At 44.1% G+C, this 21,509-nt stretch overlaps 1 protein-coding gene across 1 annotated transcript in view; it reads left to right on the top strand.

The window, feature by feature from the left end:
* The first annotated feature begins 2,410 nt into the window (after positions 1–2,410).
* The window catches only part of LOC126163107 (ryanodine receptor), a 737,240-nt gene continuing 718,141 nt past the window's right edge, over positions 2,411–21,509 (top strand). The window contains exon 1 of the mRNA XM_049920028.1: positions 2,411–2,538. Within this exon, the coding sequence (XP_049775985.1) occupies positions 2,485–2,538 (54 nt within the window). The 5' untranslated portion in view covers positions 2,411–2,484. The remainder of the gene's footprint in view (positions 2,539–21,509) is intronic.

Here is a 21,509-nt window from a genome sequence, read left to right as displayed (position 1 = left end):
ATAGGACCGTTGCTATTCACAATATACATAAATGACCTGGTGGATGACATCGGAAGTTCACTGAGGCTTTTTGCAGATGATGCTGTGGTGTATCGAGAGGTTGTAACAATGGAAAACTGTACTGAAATGCAGGAGGATCCGCAGCGAATTGACGCATGGTGCAGGGAATGGCAATTGAATCTCAATGTAGACAAGTGTAATGTGCTGCGAATACACAGAAAGATAGATCATTTATCATTTAGCTACAAAATAGCAGGTCAGCAACTGGAAGCAGTTAATACCATAAATTATCTGGGAGTACGCATTAGGAGTGATTTAAAATGGAATGATCATATAAAGTTGATCATTGGCAAAGCAGATGCCAGACTGAGATTCATTGGAAGAATCCTAAGGAAATGCAATCCGAAAACAAAGGACGTAGGTTACAGTACGCTTGTTCACCCACTGCTTGAATACTGCTCAGCAGTGTGGGACCCGTACCAGATATGGTTGATAGAAGAGATAGAGAAGATCCAACGGAGAGCAGCGCGCTTCCTTACAGGATCATTTAGTAATTGCGAAAGCGTTACGGAGATGATAGATAAACTACAGTGGAAGACTCTGCAGGAGAGACGCTCAGTAGCTCGGTGCGGGCTTTTGTCAAAGTTTCGAGAACGTACCTTCACCGAAGTGTCAAGCAGTATATTGCTCCCTACTACGTATATCTCGCGAAGAGACCATGAGGATAAAATCAGAGAGATTAGAGCCCACACAGAAGCATACCGACAATCCTTCTTTCCACAAACAATACGAGACTGGAATAGAAGGGAGAACCGATAGAGGTACTCAAGGTACCCTCCGCCACACACCGTCAGGTGGCTTGCGGAGTATGGATGTAGATGTAGATGTAGATATCTGGGAGACGAACGTGTTCTCCAGCCTGGAGCTGATGGCCGGTCTCTGCTTAATCCTCCTAAATAGACTGTGATCGGATCAGACTAGACTTGTGATGTCTCTCGATGGCCGGTACTTCCCAACTCACTGCAAAGAAGCTTTTGAATGCCCTTGCAGAAGGCAACACCTCATACATGATTTATCAGAGGAAGAGGGAGACAGCGAATGAAAATGTTAATATTCTGCTCATTGCTCCGATTGGCTCAAAGGCCTAAATGTTAAATAATTTCGTGGAGCATTTCAATCTCGTGAAATTGGTGGGATGTGGATGCCGCGTGCCCTCTTGGGCGGAGGTGGTGTTATCATGGTGAATTTCTAAATTCGTGAACAAGGAGCTACTTACTACTGTAGGGAAAACTGAGGGAATCAAAAAGAGCATTCGAATCAACGGGCGCCGATCATTTCCGGTTTGCTTGGTGAGCATTGTCGTTTAACGACAGAGCATACGCTCATAGACAAAGACTTCAAATTAGTTTGTGGTAAGTTGTTAGCTGTTCTAGGGTGATGTTCCGTGAACAAGACGGACTTGGCGCGGTTTAAAAGAACCCAGTAACTTACATTCCTTCCGTCGAAATTTGAGTCTGGCGTTTGTGCGTGTGTTTTTACGTATCGACTGTGAACTATATTCTGGTTTGTTGTTGCAGAGGTTACCGCTGGAAGTTACTAGGAGCCATTTGGATGCGGTGTATGAACTGCTAGCAGTTTAACCCTGTGTCGCCGGTCAAAGCGATGCTGTTCACCTTTACTTAAACTATTTTTAGCAGTGAAGTGGTGCTGGGAATTAATCTGGGTTCGCCAGTAAACTCTACGGAGCCACGAGGATTGATAGAAGGAACGTTTCACATCCTAATTTCCCAATGCGCAACAACATCCAGACTGATATTCGAGGTAGATGCGTGAGGTATGGGCTATGCTCAGTTAGGACTAGTACCACGCCTCTGCTAGAATTAGTCGTTGGTACGGGTATAACTCTGTGACGGAGAGCGTATGGAAGATTTGAAGGGCGCGCTTCGCCTCTGTCATCGCTTGACCCACCCTCGCGGCTGCGACCCGGACCGCGGCCATCACGTGGCGCCGTGGGGTTCGCCCGTGGCGCTACGACACAGGCAGAGCGCTCACGGAGAAGGACACGGAGGCGCCGAGAACAGCCGAGAAGCCACGGAGGTGGCCGAGCTGCCGCGGAAGCTGCCGAACGGCAGCTGGCCGGCGCCGCAGCGCTGGCGCGGGATCAGTCGCGAGCGAGCCGCCGCGCGGGACACTACATAAAAACGTAAACACGTAGCTGGCCCGGCCAGGCTGAGCTCGCCCGGCGACTGGGCCGCACCCCCTCCTCCACGCCCCCGCAACGAACGCACGAGCCGCCCGCGCGCCCCTCACCACGAATGCCGTAGGCGCGACGCGACGCGGCGCACCGGTCGCAGCTGCGACCGACCCTCGATACACAACTGTTGCTTCTCCGGACTGACTGGCCGTAGATACCCCCCTACTGCTCCGAGTTTTTGTTGCTGCCAGCTTCCCTCGTGTGTCGCACAACTGTACGTGTAGTTCAGGATGGCTGACAGCGAAGGAGGCTCCGAGCAAGATGATGTATCATTTCTCCGAACGGTAAGTCCTGATCCCACATCACTCCAGCACATGTTTGCACTAATGTCCAGTATTGCGTGCAACCCTTACTATTTTACTAAAGTTTTCAAACCTTGAGAATCGTTCAAAATTACAAAGCCAATGACTGGCAAATATGTGTTGCGAAACTCTTCACTATTTCAAGTTTCAATTACTGCTCTAATCTCTCCTTAACTAACAGGAAAACATCAAACATTCTTTGCTCTCCAGTTCCACGGATTTAAAACAGTGCATATTATTCGCCAAACATGTAATTTAATGGCATTCTGAAAGTACTATCGAAAAGTCTACGCTCCTAAAAGCAGAAATGAAGTATAATACTGCTGCAAAGCGTATCAAGAGGGAAAATAACCGCTATAATACAAACGGCGATAGTCTACGCTATTTTCTTACAGAAAGTGTTCAAAAATGGCACGCAGCATGATGCCTATGTTCTTGTTGTGAGCTGAAAGTAGCGCCGCAGTGCACTTACCAATGTCAGCAAAAATAAATCCCCTAAACCCTCATCGTTTCACTAGAAACAAGCCTGAAGAAGTTAAATTCCTTAATACAATGCTACTGACCCTTTCTTCCTGGACACAGTCTCAAATAGTAGATCAATCTACAGAAACTTGCAACGAACGAAATTCTAAGAATATGAAGTCTGGAGCACGAACCAAAACACTCAGCACTACAGAGATCATGTCTGTCGATTTTCTTTGGCCTATTCAATAACATTCGTATTGCAGAGCTACAGTAACGTTACGTATAACAAAAGTTTCTACACCAGTCATGGCCTGTAGCTACTTTCTGACCAGTGTACCCTGCTTCAGCCTCTCAGTGTACAATGTCTCGCCAAGCCTTCAATTTAATGTATTATATAAGTCAGATTAAACGGCAGGCGAATTCCCGTCACAACCGTTACAAAATGATACTATTACATTGTACGAAATGTAAAATCAGTTCACATTAATGATAGAATAAGAATTAAGGTACCAGCATGAAGTCATTTTTGGCTATCTCAGTTGTTCATAGCATAATAATAAGGGACGGCTTTAACATACCAAAGAAATTTAAATCGAGTACATATTGATCACTATGATCATCGACCTTTTACAATCTTCTCACAAACACCGTTGCCTTACGTTAGTAACGACGACATCCATGCTCTTTTAATGTTATCTGCATTTGTCAAAGTTTTTTAGTTCTCATATTTCTGCAGTGGTCAAACTAACACTTAGACACCTGTAATTTCCTATGACACTGATGTAATAATAATGAAATGTATCCATCGTTATCTCATCTTAACAAAGACGTAAAATCGCTTGGAAACGATAGTGCGATGGTAAATTACCCAGACAACATGCTCAGACATAAAACAATCGAGACAGGAGACAATCAGAAAGTTTGCAGTTCGGGGAGCAGATGAAAAGTCAATTCTTCCGTGCAATTTTGGGACGTAAGTTCCCCGGCGACTAGCTTCCGTTTTGTCATTTTCCAAAGTCAAATTTTGCTAAATGCTGACGGTACACGTACTCTCCGATAACAAGCTTTGCAACAGAACTGTTTTCAACCGACTACTTGGAACGCATTGGTTTTTTCGAGATTACGAAGCTGTTTCAGCGGTTCCATCCGCTGTATCGCAAACTACTCATTTTTCGTCTCCTGTACTCAGTGAGTTCGAGAGTCGATCTTATCGCAGATATCAAGTCGCTCTCTGTCAGTGCACTGCGGAATGGATCTCTCATTTGGTGCAAACACGTATCGCAACAATCCCACGTAGATTTTTACGTGTTTATAGAATCCATAATGTCTTGTAGCAACAAGACTGGCATTTCCGGTGCTTGTCGATGACATATTTAACGTGACTTTTGATCAACATGAAAGAGGCTCTTATAAACATCGAACCCCGCCTAAAAATTGATATCATACATCAGTTTTGTAGCCTCTATAGTTAATTTCTACATGATGTTACAAGAGACTTTCCTTCCTTCTATTTTTACGCGTATGCGAAGCACACTACTGTTGCTAAACGTGCATTCACCCTTGATGCATGTGGATCTAGCATTTCATATGCGCAGTCAAGATGCGCAATAGCAGTCATAAAACCGAGAATGAGTTGCACGATTCTGCAGCAAACAGTGGGTCGACCATCACCACCACCAACAACAACAACACGGATTCTCCTCGCTGCTTCCTATCTCACTGCAGTTTTTCCGTTTTGCTTCGAGAGCTTTCGCTGTAATTGCAATGAACTTTCAAATATTATGAATAATCTTCTATCCACAAAATTGGGATTTGTTGGAATTTAATTAAACTGGAAACTTTGATGTAAATGGAAATCTACATTTTTTTAACGCAGAGAATTTACATTCCATGTAAGATCTGCTTTATTTACTCGTTTTTATAGCACGACCGGTTTCGACACACGACATTTCATTTTCAGGTACACCTTTACAAAAAATCAACGCCTTTCCAAGCATCACGGTTTGATTCGGCCATATATTCACGAAGCCCAAAGAAAAGGCTGCGGCACATTTACACACACTGTGCCATGTGGAAATGATATTCGAGTATTAAAACGAAAATGAGTTGTGTTACAACCTGGACATTCTCATAGATTGCCGTGTCACATTGTGTCGTCGTGAAGGGCGTTCGGGGTTTATACAGCTGTTAAAGAAAATGAGTAAATAAAATATCTGTTATAAGGAGGTGGGGAAAAATAAGCAAATAAGCAAATCTTAAAGGTACCCGTGAACTTATGTGTATCAGCTGTTAGATTTTTTAACAGTGGCTCTGACACACGTATCGGTTATTTATAAAATGCCTGTACATACTCGAATATTAAATACAGCATAGCGATAAAACATTCATTTCAAAGACTTTGACTGCATTTTTTTAAATTATTATTTGTGGTATGGTCTTATGGGACCAAACTGCTGAGGTCATCGGTACCTAAGCTTACACACTACTTAATCTAACTTTAACTTACGCTAAGGACAACACACACACACCCATGCCCGAAGGAGGACTCGAACCTCCGACGGCGGAGCCGCACGAACCGTGAAAAAAAGGCCTAGACCGCGCGGCTGTCCCGCACGGCTGACTGCATTTTAAACACATGAAAATTTTGTTCTTCTTAATGTGCGGCCCTATAGTCTTGTTTCAATTCTAACCAATGCACTTATGCACCTCGTAACGTCACCCTGGAGACGGGGCCTGCTACAACGCTAACATGCAAAGCACTGTAAAATACAACGGTGGTACGTCTCTTTCAAAACGTGCAGTGAGAGCAAGCAGTAGTACTTGATTCCTCGCGGCGTCAAGTTACCAACATTAGATCACACGATATCGTTGCTCTCATCCTCATGTATGACACCTCACGAGTGACTATGTAGCGTACGTGGAAGTATACAACGCTCTACTACTACTGCCAATTCAGTTCAATAATGAAAGCCTCCGACTGGGACTGCAGTTTCGGATGTTATCCAGCGCTTCGCCCAGAACATTCTGCCCTGATTCAGCAACAGCAGAATATCTCTCCCACCTGGCTCCCTCTGTATGTGATCGAAGCACCTCGCGAACTGATGCCGGAGGTTCCAGTCAATTGTGAAGGAAGGAAAGGCGTGCATTAACGGTTTGATACACGATTAACAAAGTCATCAGAGAGAGGAAGGAAGTTAATATAGGACAAGGACGGTTTAAAAGTTATCTCAAAGTGCATCACGGTTGCTATATTATGGCGTAAGCTTAGCGTTACAATACATAGACAGTCAGTTCATTTCATATTTCACATTAGATCAGACACACTTCATGGATGTGGAGGAGAATGCTCTCTGCCATGCTGAAAGAATTCAGATCCGTACCTTTTTTTTTTAAATTTAGGTGCAGTGCTACGAAATGACTTAACATCGCGAAAGTCACTGTATTACAGTGCTAATTTTAATTATAAAATAATTAAAGGGATTGTATAAAGATAATACTCAATGTAGTAAATGGACCTTCTCAACGGAAAGTTCTCCACGTTATCTAAATAACATTTAATGTGCTTCGGCAGGTTGTTAAGTTCGTGTGTTCCCTTGTATCTGAATTCTTTCAGTAGTAATGTTAAACTACTGAGGCCTTTGCAGAAGTTGTTTTTGATCCTAGAGTTAGTTTCATGCTTCACACTGTTTTCTGAGAAGGGTGATGACAACAACAATGAATTCGTATATTGCGAAGTACTCGACAGAAGGTTTTGTGTCACGTACGAAAGCTCGGCTGCACATACGCATTTGAGCGAAAACTGTGTACTAGAGAAAATGTTTGCTGTCAGATGTATGTTCGCTAATCGTCTCGAACTGTAGAAACTCGCATTAATCAGCTGTGAGATTGTCGCTGTGTCCTCCGAAGAGCACTCGTATACTCATGTCAGTCGCAATATATTTCAGTAAATTCGCCAATCTTCTGAACTCTTTCCGTGATTTTTTTTAAAAACATTTATCAAATTTCATAACCGGCCTCCCTATTACCTATAGCAGGTGATATAACATACCTTTTGAGTTTCATAGTGTGACAAGCTACGTGTAATGACACAGTTGAAGGTAGAAAAACTGTTGCGCGCACTAGTACGCCCGCAACAGACACGTAGTTCCTTACTAACGTGCGCACTCTGTAGTGTTGGCAGAAGAGCCAACACTGTGGGGCAAGAGGAGGCCGAAATGCACGCGTCAACTCACGCACGTGGCGCTAGGTCTGAAACAGGATACGTAATGAATGCTATAAAGAAAAGTACGTAGCTGCTGGAATACTTAACTTTAATCCATCATTTGTATACAGCATTCTTGATGATACAAGTGAGACTCTCTCCAGAAATGGTTAATGGCGCCTTGCTAGGTCGTAGCCATGGACTTAGCTGAAGGCTGTTCTAACTGTCTCTCGGCAAATGAGAGAAAGGCTTCGTCAATGTAGTCGCTAGCAACGTCGTCGTACAACTGGGCGAGTGCTAGTACGTCTCTCTAGACCTGCCGTGTGGTGGCGCTCGGTCTGCAATTACTGACAGTGGCGACACGCGGGTCCGACATGTACTAATGGACCGCGGCCGATTTAAAGCTACCACCTAGCAAGTGTGGTGTCTGGCGGTGACACCATACACTCAATATGGTACTCGTACGTATGCCTTCGCCAATGCTCAGCTGAAGCATAAAAATTTAAATACAACTGACTTCGGGTTCTGTGCCCGCCTCGGAAGAACCGATGGGGCTACAAGTATTCGCGTTTTTTTCGTCTAATCTAATTTCTTCGTGAATCCCAACGGTTTCCTGGAACTCGATAGAACTCGAGTCACCATGTCCCACGAGGGTCACCAGCTATTCAGTTCGGCGACACAGTGTTTCAGTACCTCGGCATCTTCTACTACATAAACAATTCAGATACGGACCTACAATGAGATGAAAGTGTCAGTTACTTAACCTTTTGAAAGGTCTAAAACAAGCTATGCATACAGTAGCAGTGTCATGAAGATCCACAGGTTAACGAACATTACAAGCACCTTCATTTCAATCTGCATACAGTAACAACAAACAAAATAGCCATGTCAGTTATAAATACGTTTATAAAAGTAGAAAGAAAGATCAAATGATTGTTGTAAATGTGCACATCATATTAAGGTAACAATAATTCTGTTTAACACGGGGCACCCTCCGGGAGAAACTGCAGTATTCAGCACCGTTAGTATTACCCTCCAGACATCCACTACTGGATACAGGCCTCTTATAGTGCTTTCTATGCATCAAAGTTTTCATGCTGTTCAACCACGTTTTCTAAAGTCGTCAGCCTACTTAGTTTTGTATCATCATCTCTAATTTTTTTATTAATTAAAAAGAAATTTCTTGGTCCATCTATCATCCATTCCCCTCGCTTTATGTCTTATCTACCTTTATTTAATTTTCATAACGGTGATAATTACGTATCCCTCTCCAGTCTGTCCTCTCATCTACTTGTTCGTGTTTCTGACGCTTTAAGTAATTGCCAACATGTCTTTCTTGATTGCTTGCCTAGCAACGCTTGGTTTCTGAATGTTCTATGGATCACGCCTCACTATCGTAAGTGAAAACTGTTAATAACCAACTGTAAACTTCACTTTTTCAGACACTTCGAAAGTTTAGTTCTGCAACAGCCATTTAGTTTACCAAAAGCACTCAAGGCCATTTCTGCTGTTTTGTCTAACTATTTTTCCTGTCCATTCGATCTTTATCCTCAGCTGTCCTTAATTCAAAGTCTCATCAATCAATTCTATAAATATATCATTAATTTTTACTTCTTTTTTAGATGTGCTTATCACACACTATTCGAGGTAGATCCTCTTTGTGTTCTGAACCGCAGGAGTTGTCAGAGGGAACTCTTCTGGAGCCGTTGTTTACAGCAATCCACGAAACTTGATTTCTCAATGCAGAAGTACACGTCACTGAAAGGTAATCCGCAAATTGCGGTAAAAACTGAGCCTCGATTCCGCTCACTCCCCATCCATTTCTAGTAGCGATCCCACTGTAAACTCTTTGCCACTGCCTCATTCCGACCTGTGTATGTGTAGCTGTGTAGCGTATATAAATACGCAGAGCTTTTGACGCGCACTTCCTTTTTATAGACCTATAAACGAGCATGGAACGAAAGCTAGGGACCAACTGAAACCTGTTGAACACGGTTACTACTCACGAATTGCACGGCAGGGGAGCAATAGACAGAACATGTACATCAGCCCTCTCTTACGACCTTACTCCGTTTTTATGTTTTTGGAACGTCAGCTTCTTATGCGCAGTACAAACCGCGCAGCTTTGTTTGCAAACAATGTTTCAGGGCTTGTTTGCAAACAAATTTGTTTCGATTCGTCATTTCACGTCCAAGTAGAGAGTACAGAAACCTCGTGCGTATCGAAAACAAAACCAAATTTTTGATGATCTTCTTAGTTTCGAAACAGTTTTTATGGTTTTCCGGGATTTTAAGCTACCTATTGCTTTCGATTTATGTAACATCTACTGAATAATCACTTATAGCTTAATTTATCTGAAAAGAGACGAACGTAAATCCGTGCGTTATACAACCGACATATTTGCTATCGTCGGCTGATAGGCAGAGCTGGGAACAGTACTGCGTACTGACTACTAAGTAATGAGTACATTCTCACTGGTGACTGTTACGAAGCATTACTTCATGGAAAACAAGAAACATGTACCAAAAGCTCCCGCTATACATTCGAGCTTTGTTTCTGGACATTTGTACACTGTTTGAATAGATTCTTGAAGCGTTTCTAAAAAAACGACCCCTAACAAAGTTCACTAGTACGCACAAGATCTTAAACGTTAGCTTCAGCAGCGAGAGGAGCAAGAAACTTACCACCAGACAAGGAACATAAATTATTATGCTTATAAAAAGAACGTGTGAAGACAATTTTTTCTCGAAGGAACTAACAGTGAATAAAATGTCTGCGCAATCTACGAGTGGCGCCCCCATGTTGAGTGCACGGGTTTAAATCCCTTAAGTAAATGAGCAGCTACATGAAAGAGACGCAACGGCTCCGTTTTAATGAACTGTCATTAACGACATAGACACAGACGTGTTTACCACATGGTTCTCCAGTATTGTCGTGCAGTCATGCCAATATTGCCGAGAACGAAGCAGCACTGCTTTGACTGGCTGAAAGTTCCACATGGCGTGTAGTGCCGAAAACTGCGGATTTCAACTGGTCGTTGCAGTGTGTCCCGAAAGTAGTGTACCCATTGAAACAACCAATAATTTGTTTGATAATGGTGTAACAGCTGAAATTTTCATAGGTATTTACAATCCATAGTAAGGAGTTTATTTGTGAAAAACAACATAAGGGATATGTCCACCATTCACGTTTTGATAGTAACGGATTCGTAGCACAACGTGCACTATGACCTCCTGCAAGGCCTCCTCCAAAAGTTTACAGATTTAACCGTGCTAATGTTGCCTCTGAGGGCAGCAGATTCCCTTGGATTATTCCTGCATAAATCTTCCTTGAGAAAACTGGAAAGAAAAATATCAGGTGCCAAGAGATCCAGTGATCTCAGCGGCCAGCCAATCTTTCTATTACGACACATGATCCAGACAGGAAACATCTCTGGAAAAAGTGCCATAGTCTTTCTAGTGGCGTGTAAGATTTCACCGTATCGCACAAACCACAGTTCATTTTTTCCCACAGTCAATAATTAACTTATCAAAGTGTTAAAATGTCACGGTAACGCTCACCATTCACAGTGGCGGTCATCTCTCGAACATTTTCAAAAAGAAAGGGCCAAACACACGATGCGATTTTATCCCACACCAAACTGTGACACTATGGTAGTGGAGAAATCTTCCGTAGATAGTTTCTGGCTCTTCTGTGTCACAAAAACGGTAGTTCAGAAGTCAAGTGACCCTGATTGTTCACCATTAATTTGTCGTGGAAAACAGATTTGTTCTGAAGACAGGAAAACAGGTAATATTCTTTGATCTTTTAGAGAGGTGTTTTGTGTAAGTTAGCTGTTGAAATTCTTTGTAATGAGGATTTCGCTGTGCCAGATTCTCGAAACCGACAACCAAGTCACGTTTGAGAACTGCCTGCCACTGATAGGCAGGCGTTGTCAATATTCACTGCGTTCCGCGAGTATTTTGGACGACCACATCTCAGTCTGTCGGTATGACAGCACCGCAGCGCCTAACGAAGTTTGCAAACGCAGGCACCTCCAACATTACTCCTCAAAAGGCCTGTCATAGACAGACTGCGATATTCTTTTCTTACTGGTAAACTGACCTTATCTTCCGCCTTCTGCCGCAGCTATGATTTACTTTCCAGTATTGTCAGTTTCGGCTATTAACCACCTTAAAGCGGTAGCTGCAAAATACGGGACGTAACTACGCTCCATTCCTCTTAAAATGGCATAACAGCGGAAAGCGGCCGACAGTGGCAAAAGAATCGTAATTGCAGTGGAAGGCAGAAAATGCTGTCACTTCACATCTTTTGTATAACTGTGCCGCTAACGTTAAATTATACCGTGCAAGGCAAAATGGCGCTACCCAAAACCGGCATCGAGGCAACAGTGGAGAATCTCAGGTCGTAAATGACAGGGGTGAACGACGGCTACAAAGATGTGTACGGTCGAGTAGATCTCCCAGAAGAACCAAGATGGTTCAAATGGCTCTGAGCACTATGGGACTCAACATCTTAGGTCATAAGTCCCCTAGAACTTAGAACTACTTAAACCTAACTAACCTAAGGACATCACACACATCCATGCCCGAGGCAGGATTCGAACCTGCGACCGTAGCGGTCACGCGGTTCCAAACTGACGCGCTTAGAACCGCACGGCCACACCGGCCGGCCCAAAAGGTGGTTATTCAGGCTTTTCACAGGTGCTCACATTAATGTAACAGGACAGTATGTACACATCGCACAAGAACTGATCGCCGAGCGGTCTCGGGCGCTGCAGTCATTGATTGTGCGGCTGGTCCCGGCGGAGGTTCGAGTCCTCCCTCGGGCATGGGTGTGTGTGTTTGTCCTTAGGATAATTTAGGTTAAGTAGTGTGTAAGCTTAGGGACTGATGACCTTAGAAGTCAAGTCCCATAAGATTTCACACACATTTGAACATTTTAACAAGAACTGAAACAGAATTCGACCGATAATGTTGTGTACTTGAGTGTTGTTATTCGTTAGAATTCGTGATAAATTCGCACAATGTAGACATTTCTACGTTGTATCAAGAATAACTGGATTGGAGAGACAGAGCTTGTAGTGTAAAGCACCAACACCCCCCCCCCCCCACCCTCTTCCCGTGTTATCGCTGACAACAGCGGTGAGGTTTCGTGCTGTGTGTTCCACAAGGCTGCAAAAACGTTGGGGAACCATCCTACCACGTCTCGTCGGAGTATCTCACGGTGGTCTGAAGATTTCAAAATATTTTATTCGTGCTGACACGTGGCCGTCCGGACGACGCCCATAACTGATGGTTATTGGTCGGAGCTGATTCCGTGGGGCGCCTGTATCGCTGCCGAGTGCTGAAAACGGTAGAGGCCAGCTGACGTGGGGGACAGCAGAAGCACCTTCCGTGTCCTTGGCGTGTTCCTCAAACCTCTCTGGGACAACGCTATGCCCTATTCTTGAAAGAATACAGCTCCGATGCACAGAACACTTTCAAAGTCTGATTACAACTGAATTAATGTGTTCAGTATTTGACGTTAAGCATGTTTTTTAATTCTATAAATATTCATAGAACCAGTAATGAGAACTATTTATATTTTTATATAATTTTGTAGGTATCTTCAGTGGAAAATATGAATACTGTCTGTGAAATGGATAGCGGACAGAGTTGGTAGTAAAGAAGTAATCAGTTGTAATACCACACCCAATGTTGAAGTTTCAATGCATGAGCAGTGGAAAAGTAGTAACCAATAAACTTCTTTTTCTTTCTTTATTTTGTTGGGCCGTAAATTCAGAAAATGTCTGAACATATGTTTAATGGTTGTTGTAAGCCGCTAAGTGCTCTCAATGATAATCAGTGGATGAATATATTCTCGATAATTTTGCGCTCCGTTTCAAGAAAAACTAGGTCTTTACGCAACTGAATTTTCATTACTAAAATCACGTACAACGATATACTTTTGTAGTTACATTCAGTGGTATATGTGGCTACTGTCTGCAAAACGTGTTGCGAATGCAGTTAGTGGTACAGAAGCAATAATTTAAAACGTGATGCCTTATGCTGAAGATTTCCTGCATGAATAGCGAAAATGTAGTGACCGATACATTTCTCTTTTCATTATTTTGTGTATGTGTGTGGGGGCGGGGGGAGTGTCAGCGAGAAAAAGTTTCGAGTAGTTTTGAAACCGTGCCTAAAGTCTGTGCACATCACTCGATGAATGCAGTTAGAGTAATTTTCACGTCCTCAATTACTATGTTGGTTCAAATGGCTCTGAGTACTATGGGACTTAACATCTGTGGTCACCAGTACCCTAAAACTTAAAACTACTTAAACCTAACTAACCTAAGGACATCACACACATCCATGCCCGAGGCAGGATTCGAACCTGCGACCGTAGCGGTCACGCTGTCCCAGACTCAAGCGCCTAGAACCACACGGCCACACAGGCCGGGCCATTACTATGTCTTAAGACGTTTACAAAGTTTCTGACTTAAATATTTTACTTACGGTGTTAAGACTTTAGCGTAAGATTGTAGTTGTTAATAGTATTTTCTGACACATTTTAAATTTTTAAATTGTCAGTAATTATGTAAAATACTGAAATTCAAATTTTTTTGCTCCTGGAAGCCTCGGGCAATCTGCAACTGGGGCGGCGTGACCGTTTGAGCTATTCAGCGATACAGATTCGAAACCAGTTGGGTGGTACATCGATTAGCAGGAGTCTCCTTTGGGGTGCCTTAAGTTAATTCAGCCGGCCGCTGTGGTCGAGCGATTCTAGGAGCTTCAGTCCGGAACCGCGCTGCTGTTGCGGTCGTAGGTTCGAATCCTGCTTCGGACATGGATGTGTGTGTTGTTCTTAGGTGAGTTAGGTTTAAGTTGTTCTAAGTCAGGGGACTGATGACCTCAGACGTTAAGTTGAAACATCCCCTTAGAAAAATTAATGAATTACTGTGCTTAAACTGACACACAATATTTTTAGCGCAACGCAATCTGACTATTAAAGATCCCTACAAAAGAACGGCCCTGACTAACATTAACCTATACCTTTCACAAATCACTTACCTCACCAAAAATCTTCGTTACTCGAACTACTGCAATACAGCGAGCGGCACTACCGCCATCTAAATAAAAGATTCAAACTACGGAAGGCATTAACTACTGATAGGCATAGTTAGCAAATGAAAGATTTTAATAGGGAACAAACAATGTATTTACCTCAATAGTGTTGAAAAGTCATGATGTATATAGCAGTTCATGATATCCAGTATTACAAATTTCAAAACTCCGCCATCTCTCTCCTCACATCCACCACTGCTGGCGGCTCACCTCCAACTGCGCAACGCTACGCGCTGTTAACATCCGGCTGCCCAACACTACAATAGCCAACAACAATGCAAACCAGCCCAGACTGCACACAGCACAGCCAGTGATTTTCATACAGAGCGCTATGTGGCGTTACCAATAAAAAAACCTATACAGTCTACTTACAAAGTCCCATAGCGCTTAGAGTCATTTGAACCATTTTTAAGTTAATTCAAGGATGACTGTGATCGAACGGTAGGCACCTGCATCGTTGGCCTTGGAAGATGAACGCATACGTACCAGGAGCGCCAATTTCTACTCACGTAAATGACGTCTTCTACACACTCGTACGCTGCCGCCAGCGGAACCAACGAGTGGTGCGAATCGTCAGCCCAGGCGACCCGTTTCGATTCTGGGAGTGAGTGAAGAGTCCCCGTCCAACGCGAGTGGGCGCAGCTGACATGTGAGGTGGGCGTGGCCGGTGACGCGCCACCTCTAGTAAATACCCTGCCGGCCGGTTGTCAGTCTCTCTCTCGTTTAGCCTTCGCCTGTGCGCAATTCGATCATTCTGAACGCGACCTTAAAACGTCTCTCGTTTCCAACTACTCTCCGGGCGCATTTATCACGCTTTACGACGACCTTCGCCGTATTGTGGACTTCGCTTCTCATCAACCGTTCGCCACATGAGATACGTCGTTACAGATCGCAGTGAACAGCCTGCTTCTTCCACAGGTCACATTTGTGCGAGCGAACACTAACTTTGTTTCTACCTACGCCCAAGTAAGACAGGAAAAGAGTGTCCAATGGCAATGTTCGTATGTCTATGGCAGGGGCGGGCAGGAATCCTGCACGTGTGCGGTGCACTTGCACGCGTGCAGTTAACAGGTGTTCTGCGTGCACACAGGGGCAAGCTGGCCACCCGCTTTTCTCCCCTCTCCACCTTACCTTCTGTCCTCCTTCCTGTGCAATGGATTTTGTTTCCTAGCTTGCTTTATTGAATGAAGGAATAAGATTAGTAGGAGTGCTTGAAAGATGTCGTGTTTTGAAAGAGTACCTATTACCTACGATGCGTTTTATTTAATTATCACAGGTGGTGTGGAACAAAATTTCTACATACAGACAAACGGAAACAGTTGCTTAAATTTTCATCTCTGACGTTTGCTCTTAACCGACACTTACTAATTCAGCAAATGGTTTTGCAGCTCTCGCTATATTAAGCGCAATCTTATAGCTGTACGTACCGCTGGGCTATTATTGTTGTCGACCTGAAAAACTGAAAACAGTGCTCCATAAAATGTTAAATCAGTTAGATGAGAGACATGCGGAAAGAAAGTCACAGATCTCTCGTGACAACAGCAACTACGACAGATTCATCTAGTATCGTCAGATCGCTCTTCTTAAGCTCAGTCAGTTTCCCCATGCGCTCAGAATCCGACAATAAATTGTACTCGTCCTTCTGAAAATTGTTATAATGGTCTTCAATACCAAACTTCCGCTGACCAGCGAGAGTACTGCCACATATTAAACATTTCGAATTTTCACATTTTTGCACAAAGAAAAAATGATTCTCTCGTTCCTTTTTAAAAGATAGCAAATCTCCACTTCTCCGTTTCTTTGTTTCACTCTGCATTTTCCGGTTCTTGAAATACAACGTTCACTACGTAGTGGTGGCTTCGCATCGACGTCCGCAGCTTAGCCTGGCAGTACACTGCCGCAACCTGCCGGCTGTCGCCACTGCCCCAGTCGACGACTGCACGCGAGCAGCACACGTGCAGCGCTGTGCGGTCATGAGCCGCGTGCAACGTTTGCCCGCCCCTGGTCTATGGTAAACTCTGTGCTCTGTGCGGTACATCTTTTAAGAACAATATTTTCATTACTCCACATAACTTCCATCCCTCTCAACTGCCTTACGCCACCTTGGAACCAGCACCTGTATACCCGCACGGGAAAATTCTGGAACAACCTGTTGGAGCCACTGTTTGTCAGCGTGCGCAAGGGAGTCATCATCTCCAAACCTTGTTCCACAAGAGAGTCTTTCAGTTTCCCAAAGAGATGATAGTCACATGGAGCCAGGTCAGGACTGTAAGGCGGGTGTTTCACTGTTGTCCATCCGAGTTTTGTGATCGCTTCCATGGTTTTTGACTGACGTGTGGCCGTGCATTGTCGTGCAATAGCAAAACATCCTGCTTTTGCCGATGTGGTCGAACACGACTCAGTCGAGCTTGAAGTTTCTTCAGTGTCGTCACATATGCATCAGAATTTATGGTGGTTCCACTTGGCATGATGTCAACAAGCAAGAGTCCTTCGGAATCGAAAAACACCGTAGCCATAACATTTCCAGCAGAAGGTGTGGTTTTGAATTTTTTTTTCCTTGGGTGAATTTGCATGATGCCACTCCATTGACGCCTCTTCGTCTCTGGTGAAAAATCATGGAGCCATGTTTCATCACCTGTCGCAATTCTTCCAAGAAATTCATCTCCACCATTCTCGTACTGTTCCAAAAGTTTGCTGCATATCGTTTTTCTTGTTTCTTTATGAGCCACTGTCAACATCCGCCGGCCGGTGTGGCCGTGCGGTTCTAAGCGCGTCAGTTTGGAACCGCGTGACAGCTACGGTCGCAGGTTCGAATCCTGCCTCGGGCATGGATGTATGTGATGTCCTTAGGTTAGTTAGGTTTAAGTAGTTCTAAGTTCTAGGGGACTGATGGCCTCAGTAGTTAAGTCCCATAGTGCTCAGAGCCTTTTGAACCATTTTTTTGTCAACATCCTGGGAACCCACCTGGCACAGACCTTTTTTAACGCCAACAGTTTCAGTATTCTGCAAACACTTTCTTCCCCTATCCCAACGTAGCGTGACAATTCGTTCACTGTGATGCGTCTGTCAGCAGTCACCAATTCGTTAACTCTCTGCACGTTGTCTGGAGTGTGTGCAGTACAAGGCCTGCCACTGCGAGGACAATCCTCAATACTGCCGTGCCCGCTTTCATCACGTAACCAGCTTGCCTACCGACTAACTGTACTGCGATCGACAGCAGCATCTCCATACACCTTTTTGAACCTCTTGTGGATGCTTCCCACTGTCTCGTTTTCACAGCACAGGAACTCTATGACAGCACGTTGCTTCTGACGAACGTCAAGTGTAGCAGCCATCTTGAAGACAGCCGGCCGGAGTGGCCGAGCGGTTCTAGGCGCTACAGTCTGGAACCGCGCGACCGCTACGGTCGCTGGTTCTAATCCTGCCTCGGGCATGGATGTGTGTGATGTCCTTAGGTTAGTTAGGTTTAAGTAGTTCTAAGTTCTAGGGGACTGATGACCACTGCAGTTAAGTCCCATAGTGCTCAGAGCCATTTGAACCATTTTGAACCATCTTGAAGACACGCTGTGACGGTGACACTCATGGGAACAGGTTGAACTAAGTTTCAAAACAAGCGAGAAGGATGTATCTACACACTGCAAAACTTTCACACATGCAGAATGAAAACTGTATTGTACAAAAATAGTGTGCATTTCTTTAGGAGTGACCCTCGTAGATATCTGCAGGCCTATTTTCGGAACATGACACGGCGTATGCATAAGGACATGCGGTTTGTCAACGACGTCTACCGTCGCATTGTATGCTGCCTGGTGGCCTGGCTCGAGCGCTGTTGATGTCCTCTGCTAGCTTGGCGACTGAGTTCTGGGGTTGCGAAGTCCCACATCGTCTGAACATGTAGGGGCTGAACTTGCTGCAATCCACACAGTGTACGTGTTGTGCGTGTTGCCGTCGGCGCCTGCTGTTTAGGGCGCCACGGCAGAAAGTCTGCCAAGTCAACAGGTTTCAATGTATCACTAGTACCAACTGTTGTCAGTGTGTACTTGTAAAGGTGAAACAGTTTCCGTAGGAACTCGTGAATATATGCCTTACATGACACTTTACGTTCTACCCTCGATTCAGATTACCACTGTTTTGATAGCACATGTTATCAGCACGAGTAGAAACGTGCGTTGTTGTGCTCGTGTCTGAAAACTCATTCGATGTACTCTCCACGCCATTGTATCGTGTGCAAGCCTCTTAGTCTCTCCACAGCTACTGCAGCACTCTTCTGAACGCGTTTTCTGCAGACTCTGTAGACTGTAGAATTTTTATCCCAACCCCCCTCTCCCTCCCTACTTCCCTCTATTATGAAATTAACCATTACTTGGCGGATCAGGATGTGTACTACCAACCGGTTTCTTCTTTTATTGAAGTTGTGCCTCGCTTTATTTTCTCCAAATTCCATTCAGTACATCTCCATTAGTTATTCTATCTACCCATTTAATCTTCAACATTCTTCTGCAGCACCACATTTCAAAGTTTCTATTCTCTTCTTGTCTGAACTGTTTATTGTCCACGTTTCACTTCCTTACAAGCCTACATTCCAGGCAAATACTTTCAGGAAAGACTTCCTGACAAATACATTTATAACAGATCTTAAGTCATTTTTCTCTTTCAGAAATGCTTTTGTTGCTATTTCCAGTCTGAACTTTGTATGCTCTGTACTTGTCTGTTACGGTACGTAAGGGACTGCACGTTGTAATGTCCCCTTAGAAAAATTATAAATGACTGTGCTGGTAAACCTCTTATGTTATTTGATTTTCAAACAGCTGAGCAAAACTGAACGTACTCAGACATTTCGCTCTTTACTTATTCTGATCGTCACTAAACTGACACACCTTTTTTTTTTTTTTTTTTCTTAGCGCAACGCAATCAATCTGACTTTCAGTAATCCCTACAGAAGAATGGCCCTGACTAACAATAACCTATACCTTTCATGAATCACTTACCTCACAAAATCTTCGTTACTCGAACTACTGCAATAAAGCGAGCGCCAATACTACCAGCTAAATAAAAGATTATAACTACTGAAGTCACTATCAACTGATAGGCATAGTTAGCAAATGAGAGATTTTGATAGAGAATAAACAATGTATTTACCTTAATAGTGTTCAAAAGTCATGAAATATATATATCTGTCAATTCATGACATCAATCTTTACAAGTTTCCTTTTCGTGGCGGACACACGTCCAGATCGTCCGCTTATAGCAACCTCTCAAAACTCCACATCCACCACTGCTAGCGGCTCACCTCCAACTGCACAAAGCTACGCGCTGTTCGCATCCAACTGCACAACGCTACACTAGCGAATATTCCAACAATGAGTCCAACCAGCCACAGACTGCACACAGCTCAGTCAGTGCTTTTCATACAGAGTGCTACGTGGTGTTACCAACATAAAAACCGAAACAGCCTACTTACAACGTGTTGAGATTTATCGAAAATGATTTGCTTCATTATTCGAATCCTGACTTTGATGTGGGGATATTACGCATGTTTAACCGACATAAAAAGCAGTTCCGGAGTTAGCTGCAAGATTTGTAGACAAATAAATATCATACAACATAATGTGTCCCTGAGGAACAGCCCTCTTACAAATCTCATTCCCGTCCGTTTCCGTGTGGCCCTTGCCACCAGCTGCTAAGAGCTCTGTATGATGTTTTCCCCGCCAACACACTCGCATACGTGTAAAAGACGGCACAGGAGCTGATCAGGGAGGCCAACCTACGCAGAATTTTCGAGACCGGCGCGGTTAGTTCAGCAGCACGCCGCCGCCGGCGCTGCGACTGCAGGCAGAGATTACGCCACGGCGGGCACGCGAGGCCACGCAACGCGAGAGACCGTGCGTGTGATACGACGCGGGAAGTGTGAGGGTCGAGAGGGCCAGATTAAACGGCGTACTTCTCTCTGCGTGCCTCGCCCGATGGTAATGAAACGCGTGCGCCGGCTGCGGAATTACTGGCGCAGGCGCACGCCGCACCGCACCGCACCGCAGACACGCTGCACGTACTCTGGCGATGAGACTACGCCGGGCACTTTCGTTTCGCTGCTTTGCACAGAATACGAGATGGCAACAGAATTTGTACTGAATTTGTTTTTTCTTCTATTTTCCATTATTCATCAACCACCGTAACGCTGCTGGGCAGTGAAGATTCATCAGAAACAAAAGTCGAGAATATGAATCGCGAAAAGTACGCACTGTGTAAACCGTCGTCCATCATTTTTTTTTGTTTTAGACCTAAGCAATAATTCTTCCTACATGCCGTCCAAGAACAAGTCTTAGGCCAGCCGCGGTGGCCGAGCGGTTCTAGGCGCTTCAGTCCGGAACCGCGCGACCGCTACGGTCGCAGGTTCGAATCCTGCCTCGGGCATGGATGTGTGTGATGTCTTTAGGTTAGTTAGGTTTAAGTAGTTCTAAGTTCTAGGGGACTGATGACCTCAGAAGTTAAGTCCCATAGTGCTCAGAGCCATATGAACCATTTTTTGGAATACTTTCAGAAGATTTCAGCTAGCGAAGTTTCGATTATTTGCGATAAGAACATTAATACGCCAGACGATTTCTAAAAAGTTACATTAATATGCCATATGATTCGTAAGAAGTTACATTAATGTGCCAGACTGAAAATATCGAACGCGGATCTCTGAATTTCAACGTTAGCAGACTTGCAAATACATTATTAGGGAAAGTTTCCGACGACTTCTTCAAAGACTGTATTTCTTACTTATTTGCCTCTGCGCCCTAAGCTTATTTCTAAACAAGTTTTCGCAGTCAGTGCAGATTCACACAACCATTAGATTAGCGAAACTTCTGCAGCGGTATATATACATGGTGTCTGTCCTAAGGGTCGTTCGGCGCATTGCTCCGGTGTTTCTGCAGATAACGCGAATTTCATTTTTGCATTGTGTAGCTTGTGTGAGCCCAAACAAATATCGCTCGTCAAGTCTTCCATGCGACGCTCAGTGTCGAAGGAAAGCGTCGCCTTGTTTCCCGATACAAACAAAATGATTTTTAAAGCGTTATTTTACTTGCCCGTTCGAAAGAGCAGTCCCAAATTAGCCTAGTGCGATATTTGTTTTGTCGATATGAATTAATATAGACCGTAGAACATGAAGAATTATCGGTAGTCTAGCAGCGAGTGAG

This window comes from Schistocerca cancellata, chromosome 2, assembly GCF_023864275.1.
Source record: "Schistocerca cancellata isolate TAMUIC-IGC-003103 chromosome 2, iqSchCanc2.1, whole genome shotgun sequence".
NCBI lineage: Eukaryota > Metazoa > Arthropoda > Insecta > Orthoptera > Acrididae > Schistocerca > Schistocerca cancellata.
Note: the sequence above shows the minus strand (reverse complement) of the source record. Positions and strands in the feature narration are given on the sequence as shown.